Source organism: Kogia breviceps, chromosome 4, assembly GCF_026419965.1.
Source record: "Kogia breviceps isolate mKogBre1 chromosome 4, mKogBre1 haplotype 1, whole genome shotgun sequence".
NCBI lineage: Eukaryota > Metazoa > Chordata > Mammalia > Artiodactyla > Physeteridae > Kogia > Kogia breviceps.
The window spans coordinates 39,803,299-39,818,637 of NC_081313.1; the positions used below are offsets into that span (position 1 = coordinate 39,803,299).

Below are 15,339 nucleotides of genomic sequence, written 5' to 3' on the forward strand. Positions count from 1 at the left end.
GCATAAACGGACCGATCCCTTCTGCGCAATCGGACCCCAGGAAAGCAGCCTCCCTTTAAGGGCCTAGGAGCCCGGCACTTTGAAAGTGCCCTCCGTGCCCAGACCCGGGGAGAAGTGAGGGGTGCGAAGGCGGAGCCACTGGGCTGGAGACACCCTCCGAAGGTCCGGCCCTCGGCTGCGTTCCTACTACCTTAGGGAGTTGGCGCGGGGAGCGGAATCACCCTCTCAATGAAAGGCAGATGTCCCTTTAAGGTTTGCTTCTCAGCTCGTGGACTTTAGCCTAAACAAGGACCCGCAAAGCTGGCTTTATTTGTCCATGTCTCAGACAGAGCCTGGGAGGCTGCCAGAGGGATTTCAGAGCCCGAGAGTGCGAACGGCGGGGAGATGTGGCAATCCCTCTGGGATGCGAGAAGCGTGAAGCGAACTTAGAGGGGCTGGTCGAAAACACAGGAAATCGCTGTGCTGCTCCCAGCCGCCGGGGCCAACGGGGCCAGCGACTGAGACCCACTGCGGCGGGCGGAGTGGCCCAGAGCAACGCGGCTCCAGCGCGTGGTTTCGCGAGTCCTTCCCTCCGATCCAGCGCGTCCCCCGGGCTCTGCGGCCGTTCCAACTATGGCCCCCCGGCGCCGCGCCAGCCCAGGGGTCGCTGTCGCCTGCTGCTGGCTCCTCACCGGTGAGTGACCCTGCTTTTCAATGAGCATCTCCTGCGCTAGAGACTCGAGACTAGGGGCTTAAAGTGGGGAGGGAGGCATGCAGAGCTTCGGCCCGGAGGGGAGAACGGAGCGCGGATCCACTTTCCGGCGCTCCAGGTAGTCTGGGCAGGCTGGAGTACAGAAAGCAGTTTCTGCGTTTGGGTTTTATTATGAATTCCTTTTGATGTCGTTTCAAAACCTTCCACCCCAATGTTAGGCGGGACCAGTGCTGAAAACTTTACAAGGTGGAACTGACTTTTCAAATTAAAGTTGTTTTGACAATATACGTGGTATTTTAGGACCTTGCTGATAGCTTCTACCTTCTTTTTTTTTTTTTTTTTTTTGAGGGAGGTAACTATCAGGCACCTTATTTATATGCAAAGTTCCTACCCTCAGGTTGCTCAAGAGTGGGTATTATTCATTTTTTTGCTGTCAAGTACTCAAGATATTTTCTGCTACAAAATGAGGAAAGGGACGAATGCAAGGTAAAGTTGCCTCTTGTCTCGAAATGATGTTTCTGTGTTAACACCCAGAAGGAACCTATTGAAATTGAGGAAGGAATAGTGAACATTTACTTTGTAAACATCACACAGCCGACTAAATTTTTAAATGCAAAATATAGTATTGTTACTTGTGCATAAATAGATATCTGTCAGGAGAGACTTAAACACAGTGGAGATGTAAAGTTATGTTCAATTTAGAAAAAAGTTTGAATCATAGCATTTTCTAAGATTTTCCAAATGATTAACCCGTGGTCAGATCTTTTTTACCAGTTACTGACTGAGAGGGAAAAGTTGCAAAGGTGAAAGAAAGAGAAAGCAGACAGGGTGAAGCTTTGTGTGAAAAGGGCCAATAATCCAAACAGTGGCAACTTCTGAACCACTTTACAGCCAGTGAATGATTGACCTTATCAGCCACTGTCACTACCCTTTACATGTGTTTGACCTATGACTCCTCTCCAGCTCAAATTTTTTGGAGTTTGTTTGCATTTTTTTCTTGTTGTTGTGCAAAATATGAATGGTTTACTAACTACTCAAGTTGTACCTTTTTCATTTTACTAAATAAGCAGTCATTAATGCAGAAATGATCAAACGAGGTCTGCATATCCTCTAAAAAGACAAGAATGAAACTTGAAAAAAAGAAACAAATTATAATTTCTTATACACACACACACATATATATATATATTTTTTTTAATTCAACTACTTTATTTCCCCATGCCTAAAACAGCCACAAGTTGTATACTGTGGGTTTTCTGCAATTGTTGGGGGTAATAAACCTTGCTAAATCCAAGAAGGAACTTAAAGGAAAATAATGCATACATGTTTCTAAATTACATTAATTCTCTTTTGTGTGTGAATATATGTATTATATCTATACACATATATTATTCAATCATATTGAAATTTAGAGTTTAAAGTTATTATCTCAGAATCAACAGGTTCCTTATATGTGCTATATTTATGCCCATTTCACAACACAATAAGGATCTGAAATTTTTCTTCCTTTCCTTTGTTGGTTACCCTGTCAGTCATCATGTTGTCAGCTTCCTAACAAACTTCTCATCAATTCACAGAGTCCACAACTAATCTGGGGTCTTATCACCATATCCACCCTTGCACAGTACTGCAGAACTCATCATCTTGTCTTTATTCTGAACTTGACCTCTAATTCATCTTCCTAATACATAATTTTCATTATACCTTAGTTTTTAGTCAAAAATCTTTGGTAGTTCTTTGTTATCTTTCAGATAAAATTGAAAATTCTCAACTGACCTTTCAGGGTCTGCCCTAATCCAGCACCCTCTGTCTCCTACTATGCCTCTATCAGTTTCCTATTGCTGTTGTAAAAAAACTGCCACAGATTTACTGGCTTAAAACAAGACAAATTTACTATCTTACAGTTATGTGGGTCAGAAGCCTCACTAGGCTAAAATTAAGATGCAAGCAGGGCTGCATTTCTTCTGGAGGCTCTACGGGAGAATCCATTTCCTTGCCTTTTCCAGATTCTAGAGGCAACCTGCATTCCTTGGCTTGCAGCTCCACCGTTCATCTTCAAAGCCAGCAAAGTAGCATCTTCAAATCTTTTCCTGTGACTCTGCTTCATCATCACATCTCCTTCTCTGACTGACCTTATTTCCTTCCTCCTATTAAAATCCTAATTAATTTGGGCTCACCTGAATAATCCAGGATAATCTCCCCATATCAAGCTCTTAATATAATCATATCTGCCAAATCCCTTTTGCCATATAAGGTAATATATTTCCAGGTCCAGGGATTAGGAAATGAAGACATTTGAGAGACCATTGTTCTGCCTACCAAAACCTCTGGACATAAACTGCCCATGATAACCAGTCCCATTTCCTTATTTCCCCCTAATACTCAGGCTCATCTTACTACTACGCGCACGCACATAATCTTGTTTTCTGCATCTAGAAGGGCACTCCACCCTTCTTTCTTACCACCCCCTGCCATCTAAACAAACTCTCCCCAGTCTTCAAAGCTGGGTTTACATCCCAACAACCACCTACCCAACAAACCATCCCAGTAAACTTCCCATTATATTTAGAACTGCCTTGTATTAGCTTTTCCCAACACTTAAAAATGATTCATCAAGAAAGATGCCCTTCTCTAAGTGCAAACAGTCTTTATTGTTATTTTTTTAAGCTTTTAAAAAAAAATTTATTTATTTGATTTTGTTTATTTTTGGTTGTATCGTGTCTTTGTTGCTGTGTGCGGGCTTTCTCTAGTTGCGGTGAGAGGAGGCTACTCTTTGCTGCGGTGTACAGGCTTCTTATTGCAGTGGCTTCTCTTGTCACGCAGCACAGGCTTTAGGTGTATGGGCTTCAATAGTTGTGGCTCACGGGCTCAGTAGCTGTGGCTCACAGGCTCCGTAGTTGTGGTGCACAGGCTCAGTTGCTCCACAGCATGTGGGATCTTCCCGGATCAGGGCTCGCAACCGTGTCCCCTGCATTGGCAGGTGGATTCTTAACCACTGAGCCACCAGGGAAGCCCTTTATTGTTATTTTATATATGTCAAAGTCCGAGCAAAAAAACTAGTGGCATATATAAAGGATTTAACTGAAAAAAATTAAATCAAGGGACTGCTGGCAGAAGCATATAACGGAACTGACAAAAGATGGCTGGAGCACGTAGAATGAGCAGTAGTAGAAAGTACCTGAAGCAACATTAGGAGAAAACCCGTTGCCGTTCCTAGGCCTGAGAAGGCAGCAGTGTCAGCTTGACTGTGAACTCTGGCTGTGGGAGGGGGACCACTGGACAGGAGCTGTGGCCATAAGAAGAAGAATGTAGCTAGTGCCAAAGTTGAAGCATAGCAGGGAGAAAGCAGGGGAAATGAATACCCCTGCTTTTCCTTCTACCCCCTAATGCCTTGCTCAGCCATCCCATTGGCCATGTCCAAATGGCAGAATTCAAACTCCCAGGGGACAAGGGTCAAGACAAACAATAATAGGGAAAAACTAGCACAACTTATTGCTGAAAGGCACATATTTTCTGAGAACGTATTAGGTAAGAGGCCCTGTGCCAAGAACTTTGCACATATTACATTTTAATCTCAAAAAAGGGAAAATTTTGGAACTATTATCCATATTTTAGAGATGAACAAACCAAAATACTAAGAGGCTAATTTGACCAAAGTCACCCAATTAATAAACCACAAAGCCTGTACTCAATTCAGATCTCTCATGCTCTGAAATAATATACCAGGCTGTCTAAATGTAAGTCCATTTCTCTCTTGCTCAGCCCTCTAAATGTTAAATCCAAGCATAATTGTCTAAAAGACTTTGATAAAGATCTAATTAATGGTGAAGTGAGTCTGTTATTTCCATGACTTTTAGGTATATAGTGAAATTAGATGATGTCCCTCCCTACATTAATTGTAACTCAAATAAGACTACTATCTCTGGTTATTACAAATACAAATATAGAATTATCCCTAATTGAGTTATTTATCTTTCCTCCCTAGAAACATTTTAGTTAGCCTGAAAGCAGGAGTCTTCTTCTGTGACTTTTTTCACAGACAAGATTTCCTATTCTAAAAGAAGTGAGCTAATGGCTGGTTATGGAAGTCAGCCACTTACCCATAACAAAGAAATGACCTCCAATAACACACAATGGAAGACAGTGAAAATATTTAAGTCATTATGATGTCTGTAAAGGCAGCGATAAATTCATAGGACTTTAGTCTGTTTAATAAATAGGCAGTGACAGTAGCAATAAAATATATTTGCCTATTTTTCTTCCCTGCTGTCATGATGCTATTCTGATGCATGAGCTCTTGGACCACAACTTATAACTGTGGATCTTACTTCTTAGATGGATGTTCCTCTACCTGTGTTCCAACACCTAAACCCAACAAACTTCCCACTAGATGTAGAACTTGCTGAATTTTAATATGCCCCTTAAGTATTTCATAAAATAAAGGAGCTCAGGTTTTAAATATATTTAGAAAACCAGGCATCAAGATGCTGTTCTTTACCTACACTGCTCTTCTGTGGTATGAAATACAAAATAGTGTATCTGAATTCATGTTAGGAAATTGAGATGAAAGATATTTGAAACTGTTGTCACAATGCTAAAGTCAGAATACATTGCCTATTCAGAGTGGTCTGTGACTGGAGAATTGTATTCACTCTCAAAGCAAGTACAGTAGAGTATCAACAGATGTAAATGAGCCGAATATATTCTCATCCTCATGATTATTAAGCTTCTTTCAGCTCCTCTATTGTGCCAGCTCCTCTGAAGTCTCCAGGCTTTTGCATAAGCAGTTACACGGCTACCGATCCTCAAGTCCCCATATGAATGTGATTTCCAAGAACTCACTGGAGTAGATTGGCCACCCTCCCCCAGAGATTTGTATGCCCTTAGCACTTTTGCTTCTATAATATACCACATATTAAAATTAAACATCTAATTGTCTGTTTTCCCAGCTCGCTGTATGCTCTGTGAGGATAGGGCCTTTGTTCATTATCTCTACCATCTTAGAATAATAGTCACTTGAAAATCTGTTATTGAATGAGTTACAAAAGAGGAGACTACAGACAAACTCATAAAATACTTAAGGGGTCAGGTTGTCTCTTTTAATTATATCCCCACCTGGAATATTTCCATCTACCCATATTTATATCTAACTGAATGGAAGACACCATCAATTGAATGATGCACCGTTATTTTATGTACTATTAAGAAAGAAAAATACTGCCAATACAATTATAATTGCTAAATGGTTAGATGCTTCCAAGTTTCAAGAGATGTTGAAATGTGGGAAAATATACATCTGAAAATTATAATAAATAACATGCAGTATATCTACATGCAATTTTCTATCACATTTCTTTGTACTTTTAAAACATGAATCATAAGATTTCAGACACACTCCTTCTAGGTACAAAGATAAGAACATTGTCCCTCAGTTCTCTTCCACAGCCAAATCTGTATCTAATTCAGGGGATAATTGCTCCTCTGGCACCAGCAACCTTACCAGATCCCAAGAGCAGACCTTCCTCTGAATACTCTCCCTTTAAAAAGGAAGCCTCAGGAGGAGAAAGGTGACAATAAAGTAATAAAAAAATGTTCCAGGTCACAGGATCAATAACACTAGTTTTGGCAAGCTCTAACATCTCTAATATTCTATCATATTGGTGGTTAGAGCTAGGGCCATGTATATTTGAAGGGACCTAATTTTTATCTAACATCTTCTATAACTAAAAAGGAAGATAAAAAAGTCAACTAAATCTTAAAAGGAGATTACAATATATGTACTGGTTAGTATTAAGAATTCATTTTATGTGCAAAAGCATTAATATTGTTTTATCCAAATGTAGAGCTCTATAAACACTTGAGAAATCTGATTTGAAAAATCATTATAATTAAAATATTAAAAGGACTGAAGACATATGCTTTTTTCTATGAACTATCTGAGATCTGCTGAAATAAATGTAAATTCTTAAATTTAAATAGGACACTTAAATCAATCACATTAGAACCTCAAATGATTAAGATGAATGGTCTGCATATTTTATTATAAATCCTATACTATTAATACAAATCACAACGTACTTTCAAAATTTTCTTATTAACTATATACTTTTAGTTTGCCAAGTACTACAGTTTGAAAATGCATGGGTATTGATGAGTTCCTAAAAATTACATATTTTAATTGTAATATTTTTAATAAAATGATCCTGTACTGTACAGAGATTCATACAAACAGGAACACCCCCCCACACACACTTTTGTTGATAAAATTATTTATTTGGTAGGAGCTTTGCACTGTTCTGTGACAATTGCAAGTAAGTATTTTTAATCACAGGAATTTAGATAGAGTACAGCAAGTTCCTCAAAAAAAAAAAAAAAACCTTTCCCTTTCATCATTTTGCCTGAATTAGCTGAATAACCCTCCCTGTTGACCACTAAATTTGCCTATGGAGGTCACATAGGCATCTTTGTACAATCTAAGGTTAGCACATTCTCTCTAAATAAACTATTGCTATTATCACTAGATATTCATAATCAGAGTGCTGGCTATTTATTTTGTAAAGATCATTTTCCAAACCAAGTATAATAAAACTAATTGTCATCATACATTATTTTTGAACATTTTAAGACCTCTTCCTCGTTAAGATGTGTTTAAAAATTGATCATTTTCTTATCTATGCATGGATTATCTCAAAAAACTGAAATAGGTTTACAGAAACTTACTTTAAGAGTAATCTTCTTTTTAAATTGTTAGTAACATTATAAAACAGAATGTGACTTCTTAATTTTAAGATATCAGTGATAGACAAATCAAAAACTCTGAATTAAAGGAGAAATAAAACTTGCAAAGCCATGTCTTGGAAGCCTTGAATGCCAGGGAATTTGGATTTTAATTAATAGGGAATGAGAACCCCAAATAACTCAAAAGTGTAACGATTGATCTAGAAAGACTAAGTTAAAACACAAAATCTAGGAGAAAAAAACCTGATCGTTCAACAACAAGCTCAAGTTACTAAAAAGAAAATTCTGTTACAGACGTTTCAGATTAAATAATAATTCTGTGAAAAATTTGTAGTATGTTCAATCACTGAAGCACATTTATATTTAAAAAGACAGCCCAAAGCAGTGTGCCTCATAATTAAAAGAAACAAACAAAAGAACCACAGAATCAACAGTCTATGGGGGTTTCCCATAGATTCTCAATGTAGAAATATGTGTGTATTTTTCTAAAGTAGAATATTAGATCTTTCTCAAGAATTACAACAGTGACCTAGGCTGCACAAAAGGAATATTACTTTGAAAAGAATATAAGGACTGTTTTAAAGTAATAAAAGAGCAAGGAAGGGACCTTCCTTTCAAATGCCCTAGGTTGGTTCCTAAGCTGTGAGTCTTTGTTTAACTGGCAAAGGTGAGAGTTAAGGGGAAATGGCAGTGGGTAATAGCACATAATCTTTGGGGTTGCAGAGATGATTTCAAGCATCCATAAATGTAGAATTGTGTCAGTGGAAAGAGAGAGTGTGGAATTAAACAGGCCTGGATTCGAATGCTAGTTATGTGATCTTGAATACATTTCTTAACTTCTCTGTAATTCATTTTCTTCACCTATGTATGAGGGTAACAAATATTTACCTTACAGGCAAGGACTAGAAAAAGCATAGGAAAGTACCTGGTGAATATTCAGTAAGTGATTAGCTCTTCAGTAAAAACCTAACATTTATAAAGGTCCCTGTGTGCCTATCACTGTGATTCTGTGGTTTTCGATCCCTGGCAGATTTTTCAAGAGGGGGATGATTATACTTAGAAAGGTGATCAAGGAGTATCTCAAAGCATCTCCTCCTTTCCCTCTCTCTCTCTCTCTCTCTCTCTCTCTCTCTCTCTCTCTGTCACACACACACACACACACACACACACACACACACACACATTCACTCTACCAGTTAAGAATTCTTCTAGCTTAACCAGCACCTTTTAAAAAGATACATGTCCTTTGGAGACACAAGCCATACTCACACTTTAGTGTGATCAGTTCCTTGCTCAGTGAAAAGCTGCTGGGTTCTCCTGGAAGTAGAAGAAGGCAGTCTGAGTTAGGAACTTGGAAGGGCACTCAGTATGATAGGCAGGTGGGGAAGGAAGGAGGTACAGAAAGAGGAGGGAGAAGAGAGGCCACAAAATATAGGTTCTAATTTGCACTAGAGCTTTGGAGGGGACCTATGTATCCCCTGACAATCTCTGAGGAAGTTAATTGAGAATTGAGTATCAAGACTTGTGCCAACATCAGATTGCTCCCTTTCATCCCTGATCTCACCAGTTCAGGATGGTAAGCTTCCCTTTAAATGCCATACGCAATAAGATAGGAAGGCGAATGGGGAAGATTTGTGCCCTCTTCTCTCCAACCCATCTTAACTCTCAAGAAAACTTTGGTAGGCTTTTTCTATTCACTGGTCCTTTTAAGAAGCAATCCCCACTTCACAAACTCCCCCGCCTCTCCTCCCCCCCCCCAAAAAAATGTTAAGTGACGTAAGGTTTTTCTTACCAATGAATTCTGTAGCTATTCAATCAAGGTCGGTCATAGTAGAACAGTCCTTCCCCACTTCCCCAATCCTCAGCTCTCAGCTCAGCTTTGACAGTGAAGATCCCGTCCTAAACTACTGAGACCCAATTCACCCCCGTAAACATTTCACAGGCTACTTGAGCTGCGGAAAGCTGAGTCTGCCAACCTTGGATTCTGGGATTCTCAGGACATCAGATCAAGCAACTGAGAGGTCCATCCAGGGGTAAATTCCACAAATGGTTTCTTCTTTCTCTGGGATCAGTGTTCTAACATCTGGGTTAATCAGATCATGCAGACTTGGTCAATTAATCGCAGAAAACAGCTGGGCACGTTACTCAAGGCCCAGACGCACCAAGACCAGTCGTTCTTAAGAAACAGCTTCTGGACAGACCAGCTCCAAAAAGCGTGTGGCGTCTGAGTGCGGATAAGGCAGGAGCAAAGCGGGCCGTAGTTTGGACCCTGGGGCCAAGTCTGCACTTTTCAGAGTTCCTTTTACTTTTCCGTAAGTTTTGAAATTGCATTTACCCGGAGGGAGAAGGTGTAGCGTGGCAACCGCACACAGCTGAAAAATATATATACATTTGCACTCACAAACTCCCCAGATTCTTCACAAACAGGGGTGGAAGAGAAAACTTAAGACGTCCAAGTTCAGCATTAATAGGAAGGACTCGCCACCAAAGATTCCGTACAGTTTCCTTGGGTGGTTTATTCTCCGAGAAACACCTCCCGGCTTAGTGCGCCTGCGCACACGCAAGCTGCGGCCCCGCCTCCCCTTTGGAGACGTAAAACGTGCGCCGGGAGGCAGGACGTGGCCTGCGCATGCGCCCTCACTGCATCGGCCTCGGTCTGTACGGCGGCTGGAATCGCGGAGGTGTTCGCCGGTGTCTCTTGCGCCGGTTCGACGCGGCGCGCCCCGAGACCACGAAAAGGAAGGGCTAGAGTAAGTGTTACCCCCAGCCGCTAGAGTCATATAGAAAGTGTTTCCTTCCCGCCAGGCAAGTGCCTGTAGGAACCGGACCCCGCCCCCTTCCCGGCCTAAACTTTCCCCTTCCTACCCCTTTCCTTGTGCGGACTCCCTCCGTTCCTCTTGTTCTGGCAGTGAGCCCCTGCCAGGATCATGAAGCTCGTGAGGAAGGACATTGAGAAAGACAATGCGGGCCAGGTGACCCTGGTTCCCGAGGAACCTGAGGACATGTGGCACACCTACAATCTAGTGCAGGTGGGCGACAGCTTGCGCGCCTCCACCATCCGCAAGGTACAGACGGAGTCCTCCACGGGCAGTGTAGGGAGCAACCGGGTCCGCACTACTCTCACTCTCTGCGTGGAGGCCATCGACTTCGACTCTCAAGCCTGCCAGCTGCGGGTCAAGGGGACCAACATCCAGGAGAATGAGTATGTCAAGATGGGGGCTTACCACACCATCGAGCTGGAGCCCAATCGCCAGTTCACCCTGGCCAAGAAACAGTGGGACAGTGTGGTTCTGGAGCGCATCGAGCAAGCCTGTGACCCAGCCTGGAGCGCCGATGTAGCGGCTGTGGTGATGCAGGAAGGCCTCGCCCATATCTGCTTAGTCACTCCCAGCATGACCCTCACTCGGGCCAAGGTGGAAGTGAACATCCCTAGGAAACGGAAAGGCAACTGCTCCCAGCACGACCGGGCCTTGGAGCGGTTCTATGAACAGGTGGTCCAGGCCATCCAGCGCCACATACACTTTGATGTTGTAAAGTGCGTCCTGGTGGCCAGCCCAGGATTTGTGAGGGAGCAGTTCTGCGACTACATGTTTCAACAAGCAGTGAAGACGGACAACAAAGTGCTCCTGGAAAACCGGTCCAAATTCCTTCAGGTAAAACAGTCTTACCCAGGGATAATTAAGAATGGGCAGAGGGGTTTATGTAAACGACTCCTAAAGTTTTAGAACTAGGAAAAGTGCAAGAGGAGGAAGGTTTAACTTGACTGGGGTTGTAAGTGAGATCATGAAATGAAAAGAGACTAGCAAATTGATATAGTAAACTTGGGTTAAATTCTTAAACATATAAAGCCTTACCAGTGCTTTTGGCTTGAGGTCATTGTGGGCTGTTTAATGGGTACTCTTAAGAGATTCTTTTGTCTAACTTTTTAAATTGTGATTCTAGGTACATGCTTCCTCTGGACACAAGTACTCCCTGAAAGAGGCCCTTTGTGACCCTACAGTAGCTAGCCGCCTTTCAGACACTAAAGCCGCTGGGGAAGTAAAAGCCTTGGATGACTTCTATAAAATGTTACAACATGAACCTGACCGAGCTTTTTATGGACTCAAGCAGGTGGAGAAGGCCAATGAGGCCATGGCAGTTGACACATTGCTCATCAGCGATGAGCTCTTCAGGCACCAGGATGTAGCCACACGGAGCCGGTACGTGCGGCTGGTGGACAGTGTGAAGGAGAACGCAGGCTCTGTTAGGATCTTCTCCAGTCTTCATGTGTCTGGGGAACAACTCAGCCAGTTGACTGGGATAGCTGCCATTCTCCGCTTCCCTGTCCCTGAACTCTCTGACCAAGAGGATGATTCCAGTTCTGAGGAAGATTAATGATTAGAACTAATAATCGAGACAACCTGTGGCTCACTCCTTCACTGTTACATTTTCTCAGCATCCTTGTGACAGAAAGCTGCAAAAGTGGCACTTTGTGATTCTTACAGGGGTTTCTCATGTATTTGGTCACACTAGGTGATTTGTGGTTGGCAGGACATGTATTCAAACTGAACAATAAAAGGAAATAATCTCCATGTATTACCATCTTTATTAATTGGGATAATTTTATTTCAGAATTATGAGTTATTCACAGTACTTAGAAACATTTTGTAGATTTAAAACAAATGCCTGTATATTCTTTGGAATAGACTGTAAAATCCCATACTGCGTGCTTCGAAGTAGTTTTCCTTAGGAAAAGCTTTTTAATATCTCATCTTCAGTTTACATTATTTATTTTAATTCGGCATGGTGTTCTTACACTGGTTTTCTTAATGATCCTTTTCTCCCCATTTCCCCCCACATTCCATTTTTTTTAATTTTTAAATTTATTTGCTATTTTAAATGATAGCTAAATAATTATAAGACTTTTCTGGAAGACAACTTTAAAATGTGTTTTTCTTAAGAGACTTGTTAAACCAATCATGTTAAAAGTAACAAGGTGGGGTTTTTTTTGCTTTAGAACTAGTCATAATTGCTTCAGAGGAGCACTTAATTAGTTATTTTTAGGTCATAGAGCTTTGGTCTGCTAAGGATTGTCAGGATAATCTATTTAAGGTGCCTTTATTTTTAAAATGAGGCTAAGGTATGTGATTTGCTTATGGGCTATTAGTGGCAAACCTAGAAGTAGTCCCCAATCTGGACTTGAGTTCTTTTGCACTGCTACACTATTTATGTATTTATTTTTTGGCTTATCATAGTTAAATACTTAATGCTACCTTGAATTTGTATTTGCTTTTACATTCTTAATGGACTTTCTCTATGCCCTATTTTAGGGGTGAGAAAGCCTGTTCAGAAAGTTTAAGTCACATGGTTAGTATGTGGCAGTTGATTTGTACTCCAGCTCTTTACCATATTTAGGGAATTTCAGCAAATAGCTGAGAGTTTAAAATAGTTTCATTATTTTTTCCAAGAGTTAGGGAGGGGGCCTTGAAATGTAATTGCATCTTGACCTTTTACACATCTCAGCTTAGCAAAATAATTAGGAAAGGCATTATGAAGAAAGAGTGATAATTCAGTCTGTAACTCCAGGATCAGTGGTGCCTGCTTCAAATAAGGACACTCAGTAAACTTTTGCTTGTCCTGTCTGTGTCTGAGCCTTTCTCCTGGTGTAAGTGCCAGGTTTGGTTATTATTTTTTATACACTTCCTAACTAATCTGAACCTTTTTATCTGTAGTTAGGGGTAGACACCTCCATATAATTTAAAACCACATTTTTATGTCTGTTGTATTTCCTAATCAAAATAATTCAGATTGTCATTTTGTTCATGAATATTTAAGATATCATTAAAAGTATATTATTAATTTGGTAGGAGTATAGATATGAAGTCACTAAGAGTCTTAATGTTAGAACCTGAATGATAGATTGATAATGCATCATATTCTCAGGAAGAATTTGGAAATTTGGGGCCTCGTGCTCATAATCTCTGCAGAACTCGTTATTCCTAGCTGTTATCCTTGGTAAAAAAAAAAAAAAACAACGGGAAATAAAAGCTCATGGTAAGTCTAACCAATACATTTTAGGACATGAGTTCTCAAATTTAGCTGCCTCTTAGCTTCACCTTGGGAGCTTTAAAAACTCTATACCCAGACTGGACCCCAGACTAAATAACCTTGCACCCCTAGAAATGCTGAGGTGGTTTTTTTTAATTATTATTAAAGCTCCCAGGTGATTCCAATAGGCATCAAGGCTGAGACCCTTGATTCAGGCCTTGCTATTCAAAAGTGTGGTCCATGGACCAGCAGCATCCCCTGAGAGCTTGTTAGAAACTGGAATCCAGGGCTGTACACTAAACCTATTGAATTGCAGTCTGTACCTTAACATCTCCAGTTGATTGCTGTGTGTAATCAAAGCTGATAAACATAAGCAACAGCTTTTTCTCCCTGTGCTAGTTAATCTCTGCCGAGGGTTGCCAGCCATAGAGAAGAAGATTTGAGTTTTAAGATCTTTTAAGAGAGCTAAGCTGCCAATATTCAATTAATTTATCTATAAAACTCTAAATGGAAGCCTGTGTATATAACATATTTAAAATATCTTTAAGAATTTGTATTTTTTAAAGTTACAAAAAATTTTAAAAAAATAAAAAGTTACATATTATACCAATACCATTATCAAGAGTATAAATCTTCCTAGATGCATAGGTGTAAATATCAAACTAGTGAAAGGAACATATAAAATACAAAATTAATTCAAATAATTATTTTTTATTATTCTATAGAAAACAAAATGAACCATAGGTCTCTGGAAATCATATGCAGTAGTTTAATTCCAATTGCTATTCATTAATAAGGAATGACTATGGTAACAAATGGAAACACTGTCAATAACATACCTCTCAAATTAATGCAATGTTCTGTAAGTTTCCATTTACCTCAAGGTGCTTGTTGTAAACAAAGATTTCTACCCTCACTAGGCTCAATAAATGAGAAGTTTGCAATTTGTTTCATTTGTTCCAGATATGATACATATAAAATTACATTTTGCTATTCCTGGTCTATTATATGTTAAATATTTTGCTAATTTTATGTCTGGACTGTTGATGCTGGATTTCACTTTCATTACTCCCTTATATACAAGTTGGATTCCCCCCCACCCCCAGGTGCCACTAGAATAGCTTTGTAAAGCTAATTTTCTTTTATCTCTAGTTACTTTCAGTCATTAACTTTAGTTTCCTTTTTTAATCCCTGTAACCAGATATCAAAATCACAGTATCTTTAACAGATGTGACTCATAATTTCTGCAGTTCATATATTCTGGAACTGAAATTCTCTGTGTTGCTAAAAAAAAGTACACGGATGAAATGGTGTATATGTGAATTCCCCAAAGTAGAAGCTGTTTGTTGGGAAAGTACTATTTTGCTTTTAAATCAGATGGTTTTCCAAGTAAATAAAACTGGCAGTTTGTATTCAGTATCGGGATATGTTGAATTACATGTTAAAAAGGGGTCTCTAAGATGTTTCTTAGAGTTTGAGTAGAGAGAAATTCTTTTGCCTGTGGCCAGAGCTTAGATATGGGGTGTGATATGGGGCGTCCATATTTATATTACACCAGTCATCAAGGGCAGTACATTTAATTTTATCCGTTCATTTTTTTAGTACCTGTTTGAACCAAGTACTGAGCTGGGTTTAGGGAAGAAACGTGTAAACAAATCACTGGATAAAAGTAACTTGTAGAAAGTATGAGAGGGCACAATGTTGCAAGGGGTCGCTTTTAGAAGGAACTTTGTAGAGCAAGAGCCAGTAAATGTACTTAAAATGATAAACCTGGAGAGGTTATGAGGAAGAGGAGGAGGGCAGGGCAAGTGTGCTAATCATATTAGACCCTCCATGCCACAATAAAGAGTAGGTTTGACCATTATGAGAAACCACTGAAAAGT

General features: G+C 40.1%; 2 protein-coding genes and 1 long non-coding RNA gene across 10 annotated transcripts in view; 2 read left to right on the forward strand and 1 right to left on the reverse strand.

Annotated features, from left to right (window-relative positions):
* The window catches only part of LOC131756154 (uncharacterized), a 1,089,329-nt gene extending 1,078,525 nt beyond the window's left edge, over positions 1-10,804 (reverse strand). For all 6 annotated transcript variants that reach the window (XR_010840132.1, XR_010840131.1, XR_010840128.1 and 3 more), the window contains exons 1-2: positions 9,222-10,804; positions 8,699-8,746 (exon numbers count right to left, since the gene is read on the reverse strand). This is a non-coding gene — a long non-coding RNA (uncharacterized lncRNA). The remainder of the gene's footprint in view (positions 1-8,698; positions 8,747-9,221) is intronic.
* PELO (pelota mRNA surveillance and ribosome rescue factor) lies at positions 152-12,004 on the forward strand. Of its 2 annotated transcripts, XM_067030964.1 has the most exons (4): positions 382-673; positions 9,372-10,179; positions 10,339-11,082; positions 11,372-12,004. In XM_067030964.1, the coding sequence occupies exons 3-4, from the start codon at positions 10,357-10,359 to the stop codon at positions 11,801-11,803; spliced, it is 1,158 nt and encodes a 385-aa protein (XP_066887065.1). In that variant the 5' UTR covers positions 382-673; positions 9,372-10,179; positions 10,339-10,356; the 3' UTR covers positions 11,804-12,004. The 2 variants fall into 2 exon arrangements, with proteins under 2 accessions (XP_058918972.1, XP_066887065.1); XM_059062989.2 differs by having other exon boundaries at positions 152-673; positions 9,372-11,082.
* Positions 191-15,339, forward strand: part of ITGA1 (integrin subunit alpha 1) — a 170,429-nt gene continuing 155,280 nt past the window's right edge. For both annotated transcript variants that reach the window (XM_059062985.2, XM_059062984.2), the window contains exon 1: positions 191-673. In XM_059062985.2, the coding sequence (XP_058918968.1) occupies positions 613-673 (61 nt within the window). In that variant the 5' untranslated portion in view covers positions 191-612. The remainder of the gene's footprint in view (positions 674-15,339) is intronic.